Source organism: Lutra lutra, chromosome 2 (genome assembly GCF_902655055.1).
Source record: "Lutra lutra chromosome 2, mLutLut1.2, whole genome shotgun sequence".
Lineage (NCBI taxonomy): Eukaryota > Metazoa > Chordata > Mammalia > Carnivora > Mustelidae > Lutra > Lutra lutra.
Genome location: NC_062279.1, coordinates 186,100,014 through 186,119,839, shown reverse-complemented (window position 1 = coordinate 186,119,839; position 19,826 = coordinate 186,100,014). Strand labels below are relative to the sequence as shown.

General features: G+C 43.2%; 1 protein-coding gene across 1 annotated transcript; it reads right to left on the bottom strand.

Annotated features, from left to right (window-relative positions):
• Nucleotides 1–397: 397 nt before the first annotated feature.
• Nucleotides 398–15,322, bottom strand: SRD5A3 (steroid 5 alpha-reductase 3). The gene is made up of 5 exons (XM_047719330.1): nt 15,012–15,322; nt 8,471–8,613; nt 6,484–6,681; nt 2,743–2,877; nt 398–1,853 (listed from the first exon to the last, which is right to left on the bottom strand). Exons 1-5 carry the CDS (start codon nt 15,230–15,232, stop codon nt 1,594–1,596), a joined length of 957 nt encoding a protein of 318 aa, XP_047575286.1. The 5' UTR covers nt 15,233–15,322; the 3' UTR covers nt 398–1,593.
• Between the last annotated feature and the right edge of the window lie 4,504 nt (nt 15,323–19,826).

Genomic DNA, 19,826 nt, shown 5'->3' with positions numbered 1-19,826 from the left:
CCGCATTGGGCTCTCTGCTCAGCAAGGAGCCTGCTTCCCTTCCTCTCTCTCTCTCTGCTTGCCTCTCTGCCTACTTGTGATCTCTGCCTGTCAAATAAATAAATGAAATCTTAAAAAAAAAAAAAAAGCATTTGTGTCATTTGTGTGGAAATTAAGACCAAATTGCAATATGCTTTACATTTCCAGTGTGGAAAGTTTTGTTCTGAGTCCTGGTCCTGAGGATGGCGCACCCAAATGATAACTGAAACAAATAGGTCATTTGTCGGAACAGACTGAGCAACCGATTGAGGTGGTATTTGATGGATGGGAGAGAAAACGCTACAGCAGAATTATTTTTAGAACTTTAGAATGTGCTTTCATGTGCTTATACTGAAAGTTTAGATTAAGAAGAATCTCAGTCTAGCAGCTTCGTTTTTACTACTCCAAGGATGAGGGTGGGAGGATGTGCATTTGGTTATGCGTCTGAATAATAATGAGGTTCTTTCTCCCACAGCAAGGTACCTATTAGTGCAAAACTTCACTAGCTAGTAGACTGTAATATGACACCTGCACAAAAGCCATCAAGTTAATACCTTAGTCACTAAGCCAGGAAATCCTGTGCTGCACAAATGTGCGGTTTTTACAGAGTTGCTCAGGCTGTGGTGTTACTTTTCCAGTTCTTGTTTTTCTTTTAAACCATGCATTTATTGCCCTTTGATTTAATCATGGGTATTTTCTTGAACAGACTGTTTTAGTGTAAACTTTGTTCCTGAAAATCTTCAGATTCACTTTATTAAAACAGTTCAAACTCAGGCAAACCTTAATCCAGTGTGAGTAACTCCACACGAACGAGGCTACAGCACTGGCCCCCTCTGCAGCGAAGGTCAGTCCATTCATGAAGGAGCTCTACACATAAATATAAAAATATTTTATTTTCAGATGCTTTCACTTTTAAGGTACTTCCTTGAAAGGAATGTCAAAAGAAGAATTGAATAAAAGTGGTTTCCTATGATTTGAAGGGGAGATGAGTGGAAACCGCTGTTGCTGGTTACGTAACTGAAAATCTTCATGGCTGTATGTGAAGGTATACACTATCTCCAACAAACTCATTTTCCCCTAAATCTGTTGCTGTGAAATTATATATTGTGATTTCCAAAACCTCTTCTGCTTTTACTGAAATGCAACAGTTACTGCGCACTGCTATACTGCTGCTTATGTAGTCCAGCTCATCTGTCCCCAACAAAAAGCCACGGATGGTCTCATCTCTTCCTCTGGGGACGTAGGTGCATGTGTGAAGCTGTTGGCATATTCTTGGTTAGTTTGCTTGTGAGGCAGCTTAGAGAAGTCTCATCTACTTGTTAGCAGTTGGTTGGTTTTATAAAGCATCTCAGAAGGCAGACACAGCACTCCCAGGCCTGCCAGAAGGATTTCCTCTTTGAAGATTCATTTTCTTGCGGGGTCTTGCTTTGCTCATTTGGTGAAGACTTTTGGGTGTAAAAACGGAATGCGGAGTTACAAACGGTTCTGCAGAAACTGTGCTTTGGTCCCTAGACTTTGTTGTCCTGAGGAATCGCACCTGTCACCTGGTTTGCATGCTTCATGACTGACGTGACCTTAAAACAGGAATGGCAGGAAAGCTTTCCTATGCTTTGGATAGGAGACAAATTTGCTTTTGTAGAATTTGTGGCTGAGGAAAGCAGACAGCGCCTGGCTGAAGAAAACATATGTCACCACTAGCCACCAAGTTAAGTTGTGGAGCCCAAAGGTGACAGCCATGGAAATGTAGATCATCAGCTCTGCTAAGTAGTTCGGGGAAGAAACATATTCAAACCAGTCTCCAAAAGGAATTCGGTGGTTACAGTGAATGACCACCCCTGAAACAGAAACAGAAGGCCACGAGCAAATGAAGTTGTAGAAAGAGAATTTACCCCCTCAGGCCCCAAGTCATTTCCAAAAACTCAAGATTGCTGACCTGTGTGCAAACCCATTTCCCGTCACACTTCCATTGTCAGCCTACTATGTATTAGAAAGTTACATGCCTAGGTTACACTATCAACTGAAAATAAGCACAGAGGAAAGCCTGTTTCCCCACTAGGCCTCCAAGCTAGTCATTAAGAGCTCAGACGACATGAGCTCAAATCCTGACTCTACCATTCACATGCTGTGGAACTTTAGAAAAGCTGCTTAACAGCTCGGTGCCTCAGTTTCCCCATTTGTAAAGGGAGAATAAGACTGTCCCCAACTCAACTAAGCACTGTGAGACTCTATGTAAAGTTCCAGGAACCGGGCCTGGCACAGAATAAGCACTGGATAAATGCTGAATAGTATTATTCCACTGTTAGTATTTCAAAAAACCTAATGAAAACTGTACCTGTGGTAAGTCAATACAAGCTAACTAAAAAGTCAAGTGGTTTTATTTTATTTATTTATTTTTTTGCTGCGGTTGGAATGACCCTAACTCAGCAGGGAAACGGGAATGTTCATGTGCTGGTTAGGCACGTGTCTGCTGTGCAGGCCCCCAGATGTGGACACAGAATAGAATTACAGAGCGTGAGGGCTAGATGGAGCCGGGGAAGTCTTTCAGCAGAACGCTCTCATTTTATAAAGGGGAAGATCGAGACCCAGAGAGATGTCTTGTTGAAAAGGAGCATTTGGTAGATGAGTCTGTTAATTTAGGGCAGGAGGGGAAAAAATAAAGGAACAGGGATAACTAACTTCTGAGGGTTCAAATTTCCCATGCAATGGTTGCGAAAGGCCCCTCACCTGCTTTATTTTTCCTGAGATTGCCGAGAATGACATGGCACTTGTACTGATGGACAGACGACCAGATAAACATCAGCATTCCGAGGATATGGAACCACCGAGCTTGCATCAAGAGATTTCTCCCTATCACATAGACTACAGAAAAAAAGAATGAGCTTATCAGCCAGCCTGCAAAATTTCAGAGGCTTGGGGAATGATACAGCTAGTAGAACCATACAGTTAGTAGAACACAATTACCCACTATACTGTTCCTCGCAACTAGAAAATTATCCTGACCGAATGTACCAGGTCTGGGGGGGGAGAGCGCTGTCCTGTGGGTGAGGGGGTAGACTCCTCATCCAGGGGCAGCTTCGGTGGCCCCCGACAGAGAGTGCCACACGGACACGCTCTCCTGCTGCCTCTTCAAACGCTTCAAGCACGGGGGTCGGCTCTGTCTCCTACTCTGGTGATGCACTCTCGTGTGGTGACACTGCTTTGCATTTCTATTTCTAAGCCTGGTGTTATGTCTTCTTTCTTACGGTCTACTGTCAGTAAGACACTTTCTAAAGGAATCTCAACCTGAGCTGCCACCCTAAGCCATTCAGGGGAGACACTGAATGCAGAGCACGGACTTGACTGGCATCAGCCAATGAAGAAAATCACTAGAAGTCACAGCTCATGGTGGGGCTTCCCAAAAGAGAAGAAGTGTAAATTGCAAGACGAAGACACAAACTATCCTTTTCTTTTCTTTCTTTCTTTCTTTTTCTTTTTGTTAAGATTTTATTTATTTACTTGACAGACAGAGGTCACAAGTAGGGAGAGAGGCAGGCAGAGAGGCAGGCAGAGAGAGAGAGAGGGGAAGCAGGCTCCCCGCGGAGCAGAGAGCCCGATGTGGGGCTCGATCCCAGGACCCTGGGATTGTGACCTGAGCTGAAGGCAGAGGCTTTAACCCACTGAGCCACCCAGGAGCCCCAAACTATCCTTTTCTGATTAGAGAGAACCATGTTAGATTTAGCTCAGAAGTAGAAACACTCAAAGTATCATCTTCCTCTTTCTTCTCCAGCTACCAAGAAGACAGGAAGAATGCAGGTCTTTTGAGGACTGGCATCAGAAAAGCAAATTCAGGACTTTCTTATGATCAGCAGGAAGCAGTCAGGTTAGTCAGGAACTTGACTGAAGAAACAAAGCTGTCCATTGACTGCGGATTGGATTGACGGTGGGGAAGAGCCTGAGGGTCTGGAGCCAAGAGACAGCCCCTACAGAGTTGATTCAGGTAAGAGAACCGAGAATACGCGATTCCCTATGGGCACCCGGAGGGAGGACTAATGACAGATAAAGACTCATGAGAGTCCACCAATGTCTACCTGTGTTAATTTCTTTTAAAAACCTGCCCTATAGAAACAGTTTACTATAGACTCTTAATGTTTACTAGACTTAGCCATTTAATGAAAAGGTTATATTTTTACAGGTTAAAAATAAACAAAATATGAAAAATAGTTTTAAATTGGAGGGCTTTAAGAGCAAGTCATTTTAGGATTAAAAACCGAAGCAAGCGTTTGAGAGTTCTCATCGCTGCCAAGTTACCTACTCTGAATCAGAGAAAGTACCTATGAGCGAAAGATTCCTAAGAATAAGTTGGAATTATAATGCAGGAAAGGGGAGGCAAGTGGAAGGCTGAGAATCCAATCTGTGTAGTATTTAACTCTTTGCTTATTCATTATTTACTGACTGAGTGTCTACTGAGCCTGGCATCTCACACAGGGATAAAGCAGTGATTACATAAGGTACGATCTCAGTCCTCAGGAACCCACGTTCCAGTGGCAAGGCACAGACAGAAACTCGTAGGCAAACCGATGACCAAGACAAGTTCAGGTAGAGAGGGCACTCAGGAGAAAATACAACACAACAGTGTAATGGGAAGTGGCTGGAGGTAGACCCTCTAGACTTTGAAGACCAGGAGATGAGGGGGCAGCTTGTAGACATCCTTTCTCTTCCCTTTCACAAGAACCCTCTGAAATCAGGATGTGTCCCTGATTACAGATGAAGGTACTGAGGTTCAGGGTGGTTAAGTAAGCCAGAATTCAGACTCAGTCTATTCCTATCAGACCCCATGGCTGACACATGCCTGTGTGTTCTCTCAGTGAATTCCTGAAACCAGTTTTCCTCATATTGTCCCAAATGCCTGCATATGACTTCTTGAAAGACAAGTAGGTGAAACAGAGGACAGCTTCAGAAAGGAGTGTCTAGGAAGCGATTTCTGGGGGTGTCTCAGCTGCTTTTTCTTGACTGTTTATTTGGGGGGGAAGGCAGAAGCTGGGGTCAAGCTAGCAGACGAAGCTCTAGAAGAGATACGTAATGCCAACGGAGGCCAACAGACTGAAAGCTAGCGGGTTAGCCGCGTGCTTCAGAAAGCTACTCTGGGTGGAAATCCTAGCACTGTGCATCATGAATAATAGTTCAGACCTCGATGCGGGCTGCACGTGAGTACCACAGCAGAACGCTCAGGGAGGAAACACTGACTTGATTAAATTCAGGGGAATCAGATGGAGAGATGCTAGCTGAGTGGCTGAAGCCAATAAATAATTCATGAATTAAGAAAAATCATTACTAAATTGTACTCTAATGTCATTCCTTAAGCCGAAGAGACCTTGGGTTGTGCTACAGCGACAGAGAGAGGGTGCTCAAGGGGCTATTCTGATGCCGAAATCAAACCTGAGAAGAAAGTTCACTGAATACTGGAAACATCCAGACTTTGGTCTCTATTTACACGGACAGATAAGACACACGAAGACTTGAATTAAGAGAAAACAGTCATGAATGCTCTGCCCTACAGTGTGTGGGCAGAAGGACACCAAAGGCGAAGCAGGGTGAACTTCGCCTCAGCACTGAAAACTAACGTGAGTCACCCCGAATGACTCGAGTTCTGTGTAAAAAGCACGCATTGTTTTTACAAAAATGATAGTCCTATATGTTAGATCTCCAGCCTCCCTTCCCCCTGCAAAGCACACTTCATTTCCTTCTCATAGACAAAGGTCATGATTTTGCTTCCCTCTTCCCGGCCAGTGGGAGCTCAGCAATGTTAGATACAACTCAGACTGTCCACAGTACGCTTTTGTCCTCTCCGCTCAGGCTGCCTCCCTTGAAGAAAAGCTTTGTTATGATCAGAATCATCCTAAAAACGAAATGGCAACAAAATGGCTCTCTACTCCCTCTTCAAATCACAACTACTCAACCCGGCCCAGGCCACCCCTTCTCCTCTGGTTTTCTGAGATTTAATCCCGTACCACCCTTCCCCTTCCACACACACACCTGAGGGAGACTGAGCCTTTGGTGGAGCAACTTTGTGGACCCTTTCTCCTGCTCTTGGGTGTTCCCCTGCTTCCTATCCACCTCTTGCCCATACTCCCTCTTTCTCTCCAGAGTAACTCCGCCTGAGGTCACGGACTTCAGTCCCACCAAGGGAGACCCACATCCCAATTCTTTGTCCTTACACTAAGCCTCCTCAACACCTGGTACTTTACTATCTTTACCACAGGCATTAGTGCTTATGTTGGTGTCTCTCAGGTAGCAATTGTGTAATAGTTAATGTATATATCCTTGGGCATGTTGACTTTTGCCAAGGCTGGTAGAGTTCAAACTCTTAAATGCAAAGTGGGTTGGGCAGGTCTGTTTTCAAACTTTTGTCAGGCTTGATGGAGTGCTCTGCCTGAACAGCACTTCACACGCCCGGTGACTCGCTGACAGACCCCAGGGACCACTCACCATTCCTGCCGTCCATTGGCACTTGGCTGAGCACAGTCAGGCCGGTGAGGACATAGTAGACAAGTCCAAAACAGTACTGAACGACGTGAATTACGGCATTGGAGAAGACACTGACATAGAAGCATTCGAAGAGCCTTCGCAAGCTGTGTAGCCACAGAAATACTAACACTAAGAATGCGGACAGTGCCAGCTCACCCCCTATAATTCAGAATGCAACATGTTAGCATCTCTCTTTCTGGGATTAATGCCAAAGTCATTATTATTTTTCCTCCTTTTCCACGGAGTATTAAATAAGATTAGAGCTAGGAGAGGGCCCTAGAACCTCATCTAGCCTAACACTTTTTTTTTTTTTTTAAGTCATGAGGAAGTGGGCCAAGTGAAGTTAAGGAATTTGACTAGTGACAAGCTTGAAAAGCCTTCTGGTTACGCGCATGTCACTGCAAAGGAGTCTGTGCACGCAGAACCTGGTGTCTGTGGACCTCTGGTTCCTGGCGCTAACAGACAGATGAAGATGGTCGGGAAGAATGCCCGGATGACCTCTAATAACCCCACTCGGTGGGATCCCTGGGTCAGGGGAGATGAGACACAGGCACCCAGACAGGCAGAAAAGGGGACAGGAACAGAGACAGAGGGAAATATGCATTTCTTTCCATATTAAACAAACAAGAAACAAAATCATACTTTCAGGGGACAGTGAGCCTTGAGATCGATCTCCCTACCTGCTTCCCACCCCTCTGCCAAAAGAATTCAGAAGAAGTACTAGTTTTTAAAATGACCTAACACCTAGATGTTTTTGTTTTTAAATGAATGTCACACATACACACACACACAGACACATACACACACATCATTAGAATTAAGGATACAGTTTAACGAATTTTACAAACTAAACCAACTTATTCTGCCCATATATCCAGCATCCAGATCAAGAAACAGAACACAACCAGCACTCCCTTGTCTCCCCTCCCGGCACTGCCTACCCCCAACAAAGGTAAGCCCTATCTAGACTTCTATCAGTACAGAATAGCATTGGCTATTTTTCTATTTTAAATACAGCAAATCCTAGTTTTAACTCTTTAGGAATAGGTTAAAACAAATATACAAATAAAACTCCTCACAACCAACCTTCTAAATTCCAGAACCCCAGCTAGCCCCACAGTAAACAAAGGGAGAGATGACGCTTTAATGGGTGAAGTGGGATCTGCTGAGGTCTCTACATAGGTCTTCCCTCGGGCTGTCATCTTTTGCAACAAGTTCCCCTGGTTATGCAGAAAAGGACTGTTCCCATGGAGCCAGTGGTGGAACAAAGGACAGAGACAGCACCAGGACAATTTGTTTCTAATTCAGCCCCTCACCCTCTCCCTGACACTAATTGAGGCCGTCTTATGGTTTTCACCTTCAATTCCTGATTTCTAAAATTGTTCCATGCATCCTTTATTCGAGGTTGAGTGAGGTAAATTTAAAGGCTATTTTATAATCATCTGGTCAACAACTATTCAGAGCCAATTTTATTATATAACTATTGCTTGCAGTATAACCAATATTTTTAACTGGTGATCAAGAGTAATTTCTATTCTCTTTCTGGGGTTCTGAGACATGATTTTGGGTCAGCTAGAGAAATGACAAATGTTTCAAGGCAAACCTAATGGAGCCTAAGAGCTTTCGCACAGTGTAAAGACTTCTGCATAAATATATCGATAGCACTAAAAATATCAGAAGGAGCACAGCCAGTCTTGTACACAGCATAGCACTCACTACAAGGCAGGGACGAAGAGCAGACTCAGTGAAGGACATGGAGACATCCCCGTTTTAGGGGGACATCCCTGGGTTAGGAAGCACGCAGAACTCTTTTTTGGCCTCACCCTCCACTTCCGGGGCCCACACAGGAGGAGACTGGGCGTGACTGTGAAATACCAGGAACAGCTCCCTGCAGGCAGGAAAGGCAGGAACAGGACGAAACGGTTATAACTAGTCCATGGAGTTGTACCTTGGAACTGGGCAGCCCCGAGAATTCTGAGCAGACCGTGAAGCCAGTTTGGAAAAGGCACTCCCAGGAACAGAGACTGAGTAAGGTGCCAGAGCAGGAAGCCGTTCCACAGCACTGAGATGATGTAGAAGTGAGAAAAGTACCTGCAAGGTTAAACCAGTTAGGCAATCATCAGAGGAGGTCCTCTTTAAAGCATTAAGGAGGAAGACTATTTTTAGACTCTGGAGCCTCTTACCCCGTTTCCCAAAGTGTACTTTTGTTATTTTAATAGAACCTGAATCCTGCAGGCGTTCAGACTTTTAAAATCTGCTTTCAAAGGATGGGACCAGTTAACTCCGGAAAAAGAGGCCACCTGAGGTTAATGAGACTGTGATTGACCTTGTTAAACCTGGATAGAGGGTCAATTAGCAACCTTTCTTATCTCTGGGTGACAGGAGTGGCTCAAGTTCCAACAGAGGGGGCACCAGACCCTGGCATAGAGAACCTAGGTCCTGCCAATAGAAGCCAAATGTGTGAAAGATTTCTAAATCCTGGGCAATGTTGCTGCAACAGCCATAGAGCTGTTACACAAGATTTACAAAACCACAAGCTCTCGGGGCTGCCAGAAACCTTAAAGGTTTTCTGATTCAGTGTTTTCCGAAATTGTGTTGACCAAATTACTTTATAATAGCATGACTTTAACTCATAAAACGAGGAACCAAATCCTGATGGTTACACCTTTCATCAAGTACAGCGCCTATTTTGCAATCAACACAGTTATACATGAAATACAAGTAAAACCAGAGCCAATGGACACTGAAATTAGCAAGGTTACCTTAATGTGAAGGAGGATGCTGGTTTACCGAAAGGAGATCACCTACTATGGCACAAAGGCCTAACACAGGTTCTTCTGAGGTCCCTTTACCCATCCTTCTACTTTTCTTTATTTAAGTAAATTCAAAATCTTTCTGACTCTGCAGGTTGTCCTCCCTGGCCTTCAACACAACACTTTGTATCAAGCCTCTTCCTTGTCACAACAAAATAGACCGAGCTCAGGGATTCTTCTTCCAGAAGATCCAGATGATTGTATCAGACTTTACAGCAACCCCCGCCCCATCCACCCCAGACCCTGCCCACAACCAGGTCTGACAAATACTGATCTCATCTGATCATTCCAGAGCAACCCATTTAATTCTCCTGACTCCTGTTACAAATTCTATCACTAGATCTGCCCTTGCCGAGCTAGCCTGTTGTTCCTGATTCCGATCTTCTCCAGACTCAAGGGCTTAGTTTCCTCCAAAGTTCATCCTTGTATTTCCAATACTCCCTTCCCTATCTGGCCACTGGTTTTTGGTTGCCTTCTAGGGTCTTTCTTAAGACATGCTTCCTAGAACTGAGCCCAGGTATGGTCTGAGTTGCAGGAGCAGGGCAGAATGCCAGCAGCACCTTGCTCTGAAGGCTTCCATGCAAAGGAGAGGGGTTGACTTTTGAAAAGCATCTTCTGGGCCAGCCACTCTACCTACTTCATTTCTTCACAAATATTTATTGGGAACTTAGAACGTGCTGGGCAATGTTCTAGGATCTGGGAACTCAGAAGGGAGCAAATAGGCCAGGTCTCTGCCTTGATGTTTACCCTCAGTATATGGTCAACGAATCAACCTATAGACATGTAGCATAATACTGGTTTAGGGGGCAGAGAGGGTGCAGAGGGGAGGCCAAGGGTGGTCAAGGATGGCCTCTCTGGAAGTGATATTTGGCTAGAATGAATAACCTTAGTGAGCGTCTATGGGAAAGAATTTTCTAGGCAGAGGAAATGACAACCACATAGGCTCTGAGGAACAATAAAGGACACCTGTGTGCAGAAGCAGATGCTATAGGGTCTTACAAGGACACTGGCTTTTATTCAGTGTGACGGGGAGCCATTTGTGCAGAGTGACTTAAATAACTTAGGTTTTAAAATCCTTCTGGCTAATGGAAAAGTTCTGGAAATTGATAGTGGTGATGGCGGCACAGCAATGTGAATGTATACAACAATGAACTGTACACCTGAAAAGGGTTAAAATGTTAAGTGTTACATCATGTATATTTTACAAACACACACACACACACAGACACACACACACACACACAGCATTGCTTATTCATTTCACTCTTTTTAAAGTTAGAAAAAAAAAATCCCTCTGGTAAGTAGGCAGAAACAATTCTGTAAAGTTTACTTGGTTATCTCGTGGCAGGTGAGAAAACGAAGGCTCAGATGTTAAGGTCACACAGTAAGTGGCAGCATTTAGCTCCAAACTCAGCCCGATGACTCTGAAGTTAAAATCACCCGGTAGCACTACCTTTCTCTCTTTCTTTCTTTTTTTTCTAAAGTAGGTGCTATGGCCAGCATGGAGCCCAACATGGGGCTTGAACTCTTAATCCTGAGAGCAAGATCGGAGCTGAGAATAGTATTTGGACACTGAACCAGCTGAGCCACCCAGATGCCCCCACACCGCTAAACCTCTAATTCATGGAACCTAGACCCACCTGAACCTGAACTTTTCTGTCTCTGTATCACATATGCCAATTTATACCACGTTAAAAGGCCCCGTTAGCCTCCAACAATAGATCTAAGAACTCTACCCCTTTTATTTTAGACATTCTCCCTTTTTCCTCCCTTGGCACTTTACTTAATTGCAGCACTGTTTTCCAAGTCCGTGGGAAGAGGGATAAGGTGATCCTCATGGTAACACAGGACTTGGCACCAAGCAAGCACTACTTTAATAAATATTTCAGGGCTAATTAGATGCTAGGGACTGCCCTAGGGGTGCAACAACGAAAACAACAGATAATCCAGCCCTTATGGCACTTATACTCACACTCACACACAAAAGTAAAATTCATAGCATGCCAGCAGGCATTTACCATTACTGAGAAAATGAAAGCCAGGAAGAGAAGAAGGAATATGGGGGGGTGCGGTGGTCATGGTGGTGGTAGAATTATACTTTTAAATAGGGTGGATAGGCAATACCTCACTGAGAAGGTAATATTTGAGTAGAATTATAGGAAGTAAGGTCATAAACCAAGTATGCGGCTATATGGGGAAAGAGCTTTCTAGATAGAGGGAACAGGCAGTGCAAAGGCCCTGAGGTGAGAAAGAAGACTAGCAGAGAGGCCTACAGGGCTGGACTGGCACCACATGGGGGTTAACTATAGGTCACAAAGTCAGTGAGGTGGCGGGAACAAAACAGTATAAGGTCTTGGGCTCTTTCTGTGAGTAAGGTGGAAGCCACTGGATGACTTTGAGCCAGAGGCAGGATCTAATAATACAGGTTTGCAGATAGCTGAGACTGATCCAAGGCTCCATTATGGGAGTTATGGGGTTAACTAAGGAAGTGAACTAATGTTTACTGATTCTGACTAGGTGCCTGGCCTGTGCTAAGTACTTTAATGTCGTCACCACCTATATGGCAAAGAGGTGTTATTATACAAGCAAGCCTTTTGCCTGGACCATCATAACAGCCTCTTACTCAGTCTTCTTCACACAATGGCTAGTCACCCTTTCAAAAACAGGAATCATATCATGTCACGCCTCCTTCCCTGTCCTAAAGAGTTCAGTGGCTTTACATACACTCAGAATAAAATCTCATCTCCACCATGGCCCTGGTGAGCCAGCCTTGCCTCCCCCAGTGAGCTCATCTCCTGCCCCACCCCTCCCTTATCATCCTCTCCAGTGTTGTCACTGTCACTGTCACAGCCACCCTATTTTGCTCATGATCAAGTAATCCTGCTCGATTTCCTCTGAGGCACTTATTACCGTCCAAAATTACCTTGTTTTGTAAGATTTGTTTACATATTTACTGCCTGTTTTATAAGAACAAAAGCTCTTGGCACGTAAGTACTCTATAAACCCTTTGTTAATCAACAAACCAACTAAACCTAAACCCTGTTTTTCTTAAATTCATTCAAGACAGTGATCAAGGACCTTATTATTTGTCAGGCACTGAACCAGGGATATGGTAACAAACAAGACAATGTAAACTTATGGCCAGTTTATAGTCTAGAGCAAGGGTTCTTAATACTTTTCTTCCCTGGACTCCACTGGCAGTCTGGGGAAGGGAACTGGCCACTTTTCAAAATGTTACTTCGATCATAAAATACATAGGGATTACCAAGGAAATCAATTATATTGAAATATAGGTAACACAACTACTCGAAAAATAAATCTGTGATATAGTAATATATGTGCTTAATTACTGTATCAAATAACAAGATCTAGGGATTCATTCTTGTGATGAAAACGTTTTGATATCTCTTCAATATTTTTAATGTGATATAAAAAATCTTTCACCATATTCAAGTACTGCTAATTCTACCATGGTTCATTAAATACATTTATCATTAAGGAAATGCTGAATTTTGGCTAGAGATTAGTGAAATAAAGACGTAATTTTTTTTTCTAACCAGGTTTGCCCTGAATTCTGTGCACAGGTCCCCTGGTTATGACTGCTGTACCCCTGGAGAAAAGTCTGAATGGCTCTTTGCTTCCAGAGCTCAATTCAATTGCAAGGCTTTGATACCATTTTGAAACTTAGAAGCAGAAGTACTTCTATACACATTACACAAGTCAAGAGCATTGTGACTCATGTTGACATCACCTATTTATTCAGATTTTCTCGGAAATTAACAATCTATGAACCAAAAGGAAAACAAGAAAAGTAAAATCACCTTAATTTAGGGAAAAAAACCCTACCCAACAGTGGTAATGGAATTGAAATGCCATGAACTGATTTAAAGTTTTATTCTTGCCTCCTTAGGAAAAAATAACCCCAAACAAAATTACGTAAGCACCATTTTAGATGCAGAAATGTGAACGCAGAAATATGATTTACAGCTGCCTCTAAGTATAAAAATTACAGGTTCACTTTTAAGAGTACAACTAAATTTTGCACAAGGAAAAATATTTAAATATAGTATCTAGGCACATTTGTCTTTCTTTCTTGGCCTGGACTTGCTCTTTTTCCAATACTAAAAGAAATGGTTTAAATTAAAAAAACAAAAACAAAACATCATTTGGACATCATGGGAGGTTCTACTCTAGAATTCTAGAAGAAGAAAAAGGTGTAAATTATGGGAGAAATTACAACAAGCCCAAAGAGTGGTAATGAATAAAGGAAAGGTACCAGGTCTGTTTTCTTAGCTGTCATCTAATCAAGTGCTTGAGCACTAACAGCTGGGGAATGGGAGCAGAGAAACAGCAGAGTGCAGGGAATGACTTGAAATGTGTCCTTTAATTTAGGGACATCAATACCCTTTTCAAAATTCAGAAAACAGTTTGTTAGAATTCACACTAAGAAATATTTTTTCTTCACTTTATAACAGTAAAAAATGATAATCTGGGAATGCCATTACTATAAAGCACAAAAGGATGTATTGCAATCAAACTTGATTAAAAATAGGATGATGGATAATGTTTGCTTAAAAAGAGCCTCTACTAAACACAGGGTTTGACTAATTTGTCCTAAATACTTCTACCTCTTCCCAGGGCCTCATTCCCTTTCCTCTTCCTGTGAATGTCCTACATCTTCCTTCTCAGTGTCAACACCTTAGGAATCTCTCTCCCAACAGACCAGAGTGGGGGCGATTATCCACGTTTCAGAAGCCAAGTTACACTCAGCCGCATTCTCGTCTGTGGACCTGGGACACTGTCTCTGAGAGGTTCACGCGATAACCCTGGTGTTTTAATACATTTGAAACCTTATCACGTTCCTCCAGATTCCTTCCTAAATGTTCAACTTTCGATGCACCTTAAAGACAGAAGAGCCACTGCTATTCTCCTACCGTCTAGAAGTGCTTGGCTGACTCTTCTCAGCTATGTTCTGAATTCAAAGTAAAAAAAAAAAAAAAAAAAAAAAACCCAAACAAAAGCAAACTACAAGTCTTCACACTTCTGAAAGAACCCTACTTAAGCCCTAACGATTTAGATTTAATCTTTCATTGAACTTGGTTATGAAACCTGTTGAATGTCAAAGCTTCGGGGTCAGTCTTGACAGAAATGTGCACTCCTGGGCCAAGGTGCTAGTGAGGAGGGTTGGTGTGGCAGAAGGAGGGGTGCCGCCCTGTGACCAGCGGCTCGCCCCCTCCGTCCTGACTTCGAAGGTCGGAGACAAATGTGAGAAGCAAAGGCGAAGGGAGGGCCTGCCTTCATGTCTACAAGTGAGTGACCTCAAGTGAGATCGAGGAGGGCTAAAAGGAAAATTTGGGACCGAAAGGCTATAGACGCCGGGTGACCAGGCCTACATTCGGAAGCGCTACTTCCCCCGAGGGGAAGACTCGGTGCGGCCACACGTTCACGTTCACGAGCGGCTCAGCATCCTCGGTGTCCGCGGGCCCTTGGAGCATTTCGCCCCCCGGGCCACGACGCGGACGCGGCCGTGTCCCCAGAGACCAGCCGAGGCCCGCCGCGCCCGGAGACCTGTCAGGGCCTCCCCGGCCCGGGCTGTTCCGGCCCCGCGCCCGCCTCTGCTGCCCCCTGCCGGCTGCCCGAGCCGGGCGCCCCGGGCTCGAGCCGGGGCGCGGTTACCTCTTGGGCACATCAAAGACCCGGCAGGCGGCCGGGCGCGACGGCCCCTCACGCTTGGTTTTCCCATAGCGGATCAGGTCCTGGAAAAGCGCGCAGCCCGGGAGCAGGCCGGGCGGCACTAGCTGCAGCAGCAGGGTCAGCAGGAAGGCGGCGGTCAGAGTGAGCCACAGAGCGCGCAGCGGGTTCAGCGCCCATAGCTCGGCCACAGCCCAGGGAGCCATAGCCGACGCGCCAGGCTTCCGTGCTCCCAGGGCCCGAACCACCCGCTAGCGAGGCAGCGGCCGCTCGCGCGCCGCACACCAGGTGGGCGGGACGTCGGTGACGCAGCGCGGGACGCGGACGTGCGTGGCCCCGCCCACGACCCGCCCCGGGGGCGGGATCACGCTGGCGCTCGTTGGTTGTCCTCAGTTTCTAGTCTGACTCACGGACCTGTAGGCGAATCCTAAAAGATGATTCAAGAATAGGGTGCGAACAGCTGCAAGCCTGATTGCGGCGTTATTTTCAGTGGAAAAATGGAAACAATCCTGAATGGTTCACTTTATTTAGTTAAGTTGTTGCAATAACACGTTGTAATATCATGCAGACATTAACATGGTAATGATGAAGGCGGTAGAAACACGGAACGCAGTTTAGGATAGCAGGAACAGGAGGTTAAGTGAAAATAAGTTGACTATAAAATACATAGCTGTGATTGCAAACAACCATATGGTCAAATTGGCCTTCTGGCTGGGAAATGAGGGCTTTTTGTATGACTTAGGATCTCTTCGGCAGGAGTCACCCCTTCATTTTTCTTCATTGTTTTTAGGCTGACATTGCAGAAATGCAGCTGGTCTTTCTAGGACATCTTTCCAGACAAGCTACTTGCAGGGACCAAGTTTCCTGGGTGACAGAGATTCTCTTTTAATTGTTTGACTTGGGAAAGGTTGCAAAACAAGACAGGTTGTGTGTGTGTGTGTGTGTGTGTGTGTGTGTGTGTGTGTAAGAAAATAGGAAATATTGACGCTAGAGGGAAAAGTCATCTTTCTCTCTCTCTCACTGTTTCTCTCATCGTTCAGATTTTAGTCGAGTGTACAGCTCATATTCAGACAAACCCCCTGTGGAGGGCAGTGGCTGAACAGGAAGTTACAAGTCAAACCCTACTGAGAGCATTTGTATATGTTTAAATCCTTTCAGGAGTGAATTATTTCAGAAGTGGAAAACCAGGCTAAAGTCTGTTAGAGAGATCATTACCAATAAGCATAAGCCAGTTTTTATCTTTCTTCAGTTAATTACCCTCTATATGATAAACAAATCCCTGGCTTTGCCAGCAGTAAATGACAATGCAGTTCTATCAGCTGTTCAGGCCAAAAACCTTGCACTCAACCTTGATTCCTCTTTCTCTCACAGCCTAATTACAATTAGTGAGCAAATGCTGGTGGTTGAGCCTTCAAAATTTGAAACCCAAATTCAATCAATTCAGTGAAACCTTTGGAGTCAGTGCTTTACTACAGACCCTAGCCAGCTCAATAAGTAAGAAAAAGAAAGGAAAGTTCTAAGGACTGCAAAATAAGAAACAAGCTGTCATTATTTGGAGATAGTCAGAAACTCCAATAGAGTCTAAGATAAGATATTAGAACTCACTGGAGATTTTGGTAAGGTTACTGAATACCAAAATCAGTTTATAAATATTGATTATTTTATTTCCCAGCAAAACCAGAAGGTAAATGTTTTAAAGATACGATTTTAAATAAAATACTATATTTAGGACTAACTCTCATAAGAGATAGGTAAGTCTTTTTCAAAGAAAAGAAAATCATACTGGTATTAAAAAGGACATATCTAAAATGAGAGCTATGCTAAGCTCACAGACTGGTTAAGATGACAATTCTCCCCAAAGTGATTTACAGAATAGATATAATCCTGATTAAATCCTAACTTTTTGTGGAACTTAGCAAGTCGATTCTAAAATTTATATGGAAGGAGCACCTGAGTGGCTCTGTCAGTTGAGTGTCAGACTCTTGGTTTCAGCTCATGTTTTGATCTTGGGATCATGAGATTGAGCCCCACCTTGGGTTCTGTGGTCAGTGGAGTGTCTGCTTGAGATTTTCTCCCTCTATCTCTACCCCTCCCCCTGCTCTAACTCTCTCTATCTCTAAAGTAAATAAATAAATGTTTAAAAAATTTTATATGGAAGTCGGAAGGGCTAAAGATGGCCAAGGCACTGTTGAAGATGAAGGAGAAGGTTGGAGGGCTCATTCTATGAGACATCAAAGCTAAAGTAGTAATGATGTCCATGTGGTATGGAAGTAGGGATAGATAATAGACAATGGAGCACGGTGGAGAGCCCAGAAACAAATCCCCATTATACAAACACTTGATGTATGATTGAGGTTGTGTGATACATCAGTTGGGAAAGGATGTACTTTATAATAAATGAGGCTAGGACAAATGTGTAAACCTCAGGAGACAGATAAGAGTGGTGACAGATAAGGAAGTGAGAGAAAGAAATGGGACCCCTTCCTCACTCTATTAGTAAAAAATCAATTCCAGGTGGATTAAAGACCTATTGTGTAAGGCAAAAATAAATCTAGAAGGTAATATAGGGGACTACTTTCTCCTGCATCTTCCAGAAGGTTATATAAAAAACTGATCTCATGGTAGGAAGTTCCTTCCCCCCAAGATACAAAAAACAACTAGAAGTAGACATCAGTACATTCTACAACATTAAAATTAAAATCTTACTTTCATCAAAAGACACCATAGAGTGAATTACAAGGCACAGAATGGAGAAAGGTATTTGTTATACATATAATCAATATAGGATTAAATAAAAAAATTTTTTTTAATGCAAATAAGAAAAAAAAGACAGGCAACTTGATAGAAAAATGGGTAAAAGACTTGAGTGGACACTTCCCCAAAGATATTCAGATTACCAAGAACGTACAAAAATGTGCCCAATCACATAAATAATCAGGGAATTGAAAATTAAACTAAAATGAAATATAATATTACATCAGAATGGCTAAAATTAAAACAACTGAGATACTGAGTGTTAAAGTTCTAGAGCAGCTAGAATCATTGAACAGTGCTGAGTCAGGATAAATTGTTACAACCACTTTGGGAAACAGGTTGGCATTAGCTAGCAAAGTTGAAGATATCATATTTATGACTTAGTACTTCCACTCTTGGATGTATGTTAGAGCAAGACACATGTATGTGCTCCAGGAGATGTAGACAATAATATTCAAAGGACATTCATGGTAGTTCAAAACTGGAAACAACCCAAATGTCTATCAGTAATAGAATAGATAAATACAGCAAGCCATTTGCAGACAATCCAATATTCTAGCATGATTGCAAGGAACATAATATAGCTCCATGCGATATGGACAAATCTTACCAACAATGTTGGGTGAGAAAAGGCAAGACACAAATTACACACTGTATCTGTATAATCCTACTTACATAAAGTTTAAAAGTAGGAAAGAAAAGCAAAAACATGATTGTTATAAAAGCAGGTCACTTTAAAAAAATTAACATATAATGTATTATTTGTTTCAGGGATACAGGTCTGTGATTCATCAGTCTTACGTAATTCACAGCGCTCACCATAGCACATACCCTCCCCAATGTCCGTCACCCAACCACCCATCCCTACCACCCCCGCTCCCCTCCAGCAACCCTCCTGAGATTAAGAGTCTCTTATGGTTTGTCTCCCTCTGGTTTCATCTTGTTTCATTTTCCGTCCCTTCCCCTATGACCCTCAAGGCAGGTCACTTTCAAGGGAGAGAAGTTTGTGTTTGGTAAGGAATTTGTAGGAGAGACTTCTGGGGTGCTGGTGGTCTATTTATTGACCTGTGTGGTGTTTATTTAACATAGGTGTTTACTTTGTAATTACTGTTATGTCGTATACTTGTTTTTCATATACTTTTATGTATTTTTATTGCTCTTCACAATAAAAAGTATTAGAAAAGCATATTCATAATCTGATCATTTCTTATCAAGTCATTCCTACTACCCAGGTCCAAGCCACTTTCTTCTCTCCATTGTATTATTATAATAGCTTCCTAAGTAGTATCCTACTTCTACTCCTTGTCCCCCTTACAATCTATTCTCAGCACAGTAGCCAGAGTAATCTTGTCAGAAATGTTAGTAAATCATGTCACCCCTCTGCTCAAAACTCTCTACCTGTCTGCTTTCTATGTGTTTACCTTAGATCCAGTTTCCTGGGCAATGGTTCTATCTTTTCATTTAATTGTCTTTCTCAACTGAAAAAACAACATAAGTAATTGGTCCAAGCTTTTGATACTTCTGACTGGCACAACCAAATGCCAAACTACTTGGAAAAGATTGTCAGAGAAAAAGAACTCCTGCTAAAGATGGGTTCCTAAAAAGGTACTGAGTTCATATGGAATCAATCTACTAGGAGTGACAAAAATCAGGAATACAGAACTCTAAGAAATTGAAATAACTAAATCACAGTCTGAAAGGTATAAAATTAGTACATTCAAAATGATCAAAGACACAATAAAAAGAAAAGAAACAAAACCCTAGAAATAATGCACTATTGGAAAAGACCAGGCAAGTTTTATAGATGCAAATGTAAGTTCTAGAAAAGGCAAAAGTGGGGCATGGGGTGGGTTGGGGGGGTGCCTGGGTGGCACAGTTGGTTAAGCTTCTGACTCTTGGTTTTGGCTCAGGTCATGGTCTTGGGGTCATGGTCTTAGGGTCCTAGGATTGAGCCCTGAGTCAGGCTCTGCACTCAGCATGGAGTCTGCTTGGGAATCTTCCTCTCCTTCTACGGCCCCCAAAGAAATAAATAAACAGATCTTAAAA

What these genes read in the sequence shown, in the direction of transcription:
- SRD5A3 (XM_047719330.1), bottom strand. Translation starts at nt 15,232, where the DNA reads ATGGCTCCCTGGGCTGTGGCCGAGCTATGGGCGCTGAACCCGCTGCGC. An exon ending in GTCTTTGATGTGCCCAAGAG is followed by an intron (nt 8,614 to 15,011) that starts GTAACCGCGCCC and finishes TTAACCTTGCAG; the next exon opens with GTACTTTTCTCACTTCTACA. An exon ending in TCTCAGGAAAAATAAAGCAG is followed by an intron (nt 1,854 to 2,742) that starts GTGAGGGGCCTT and finishes TTTCTGTTTCAG; the next exon opens with GGGTGGTCATTCACTGTAAC.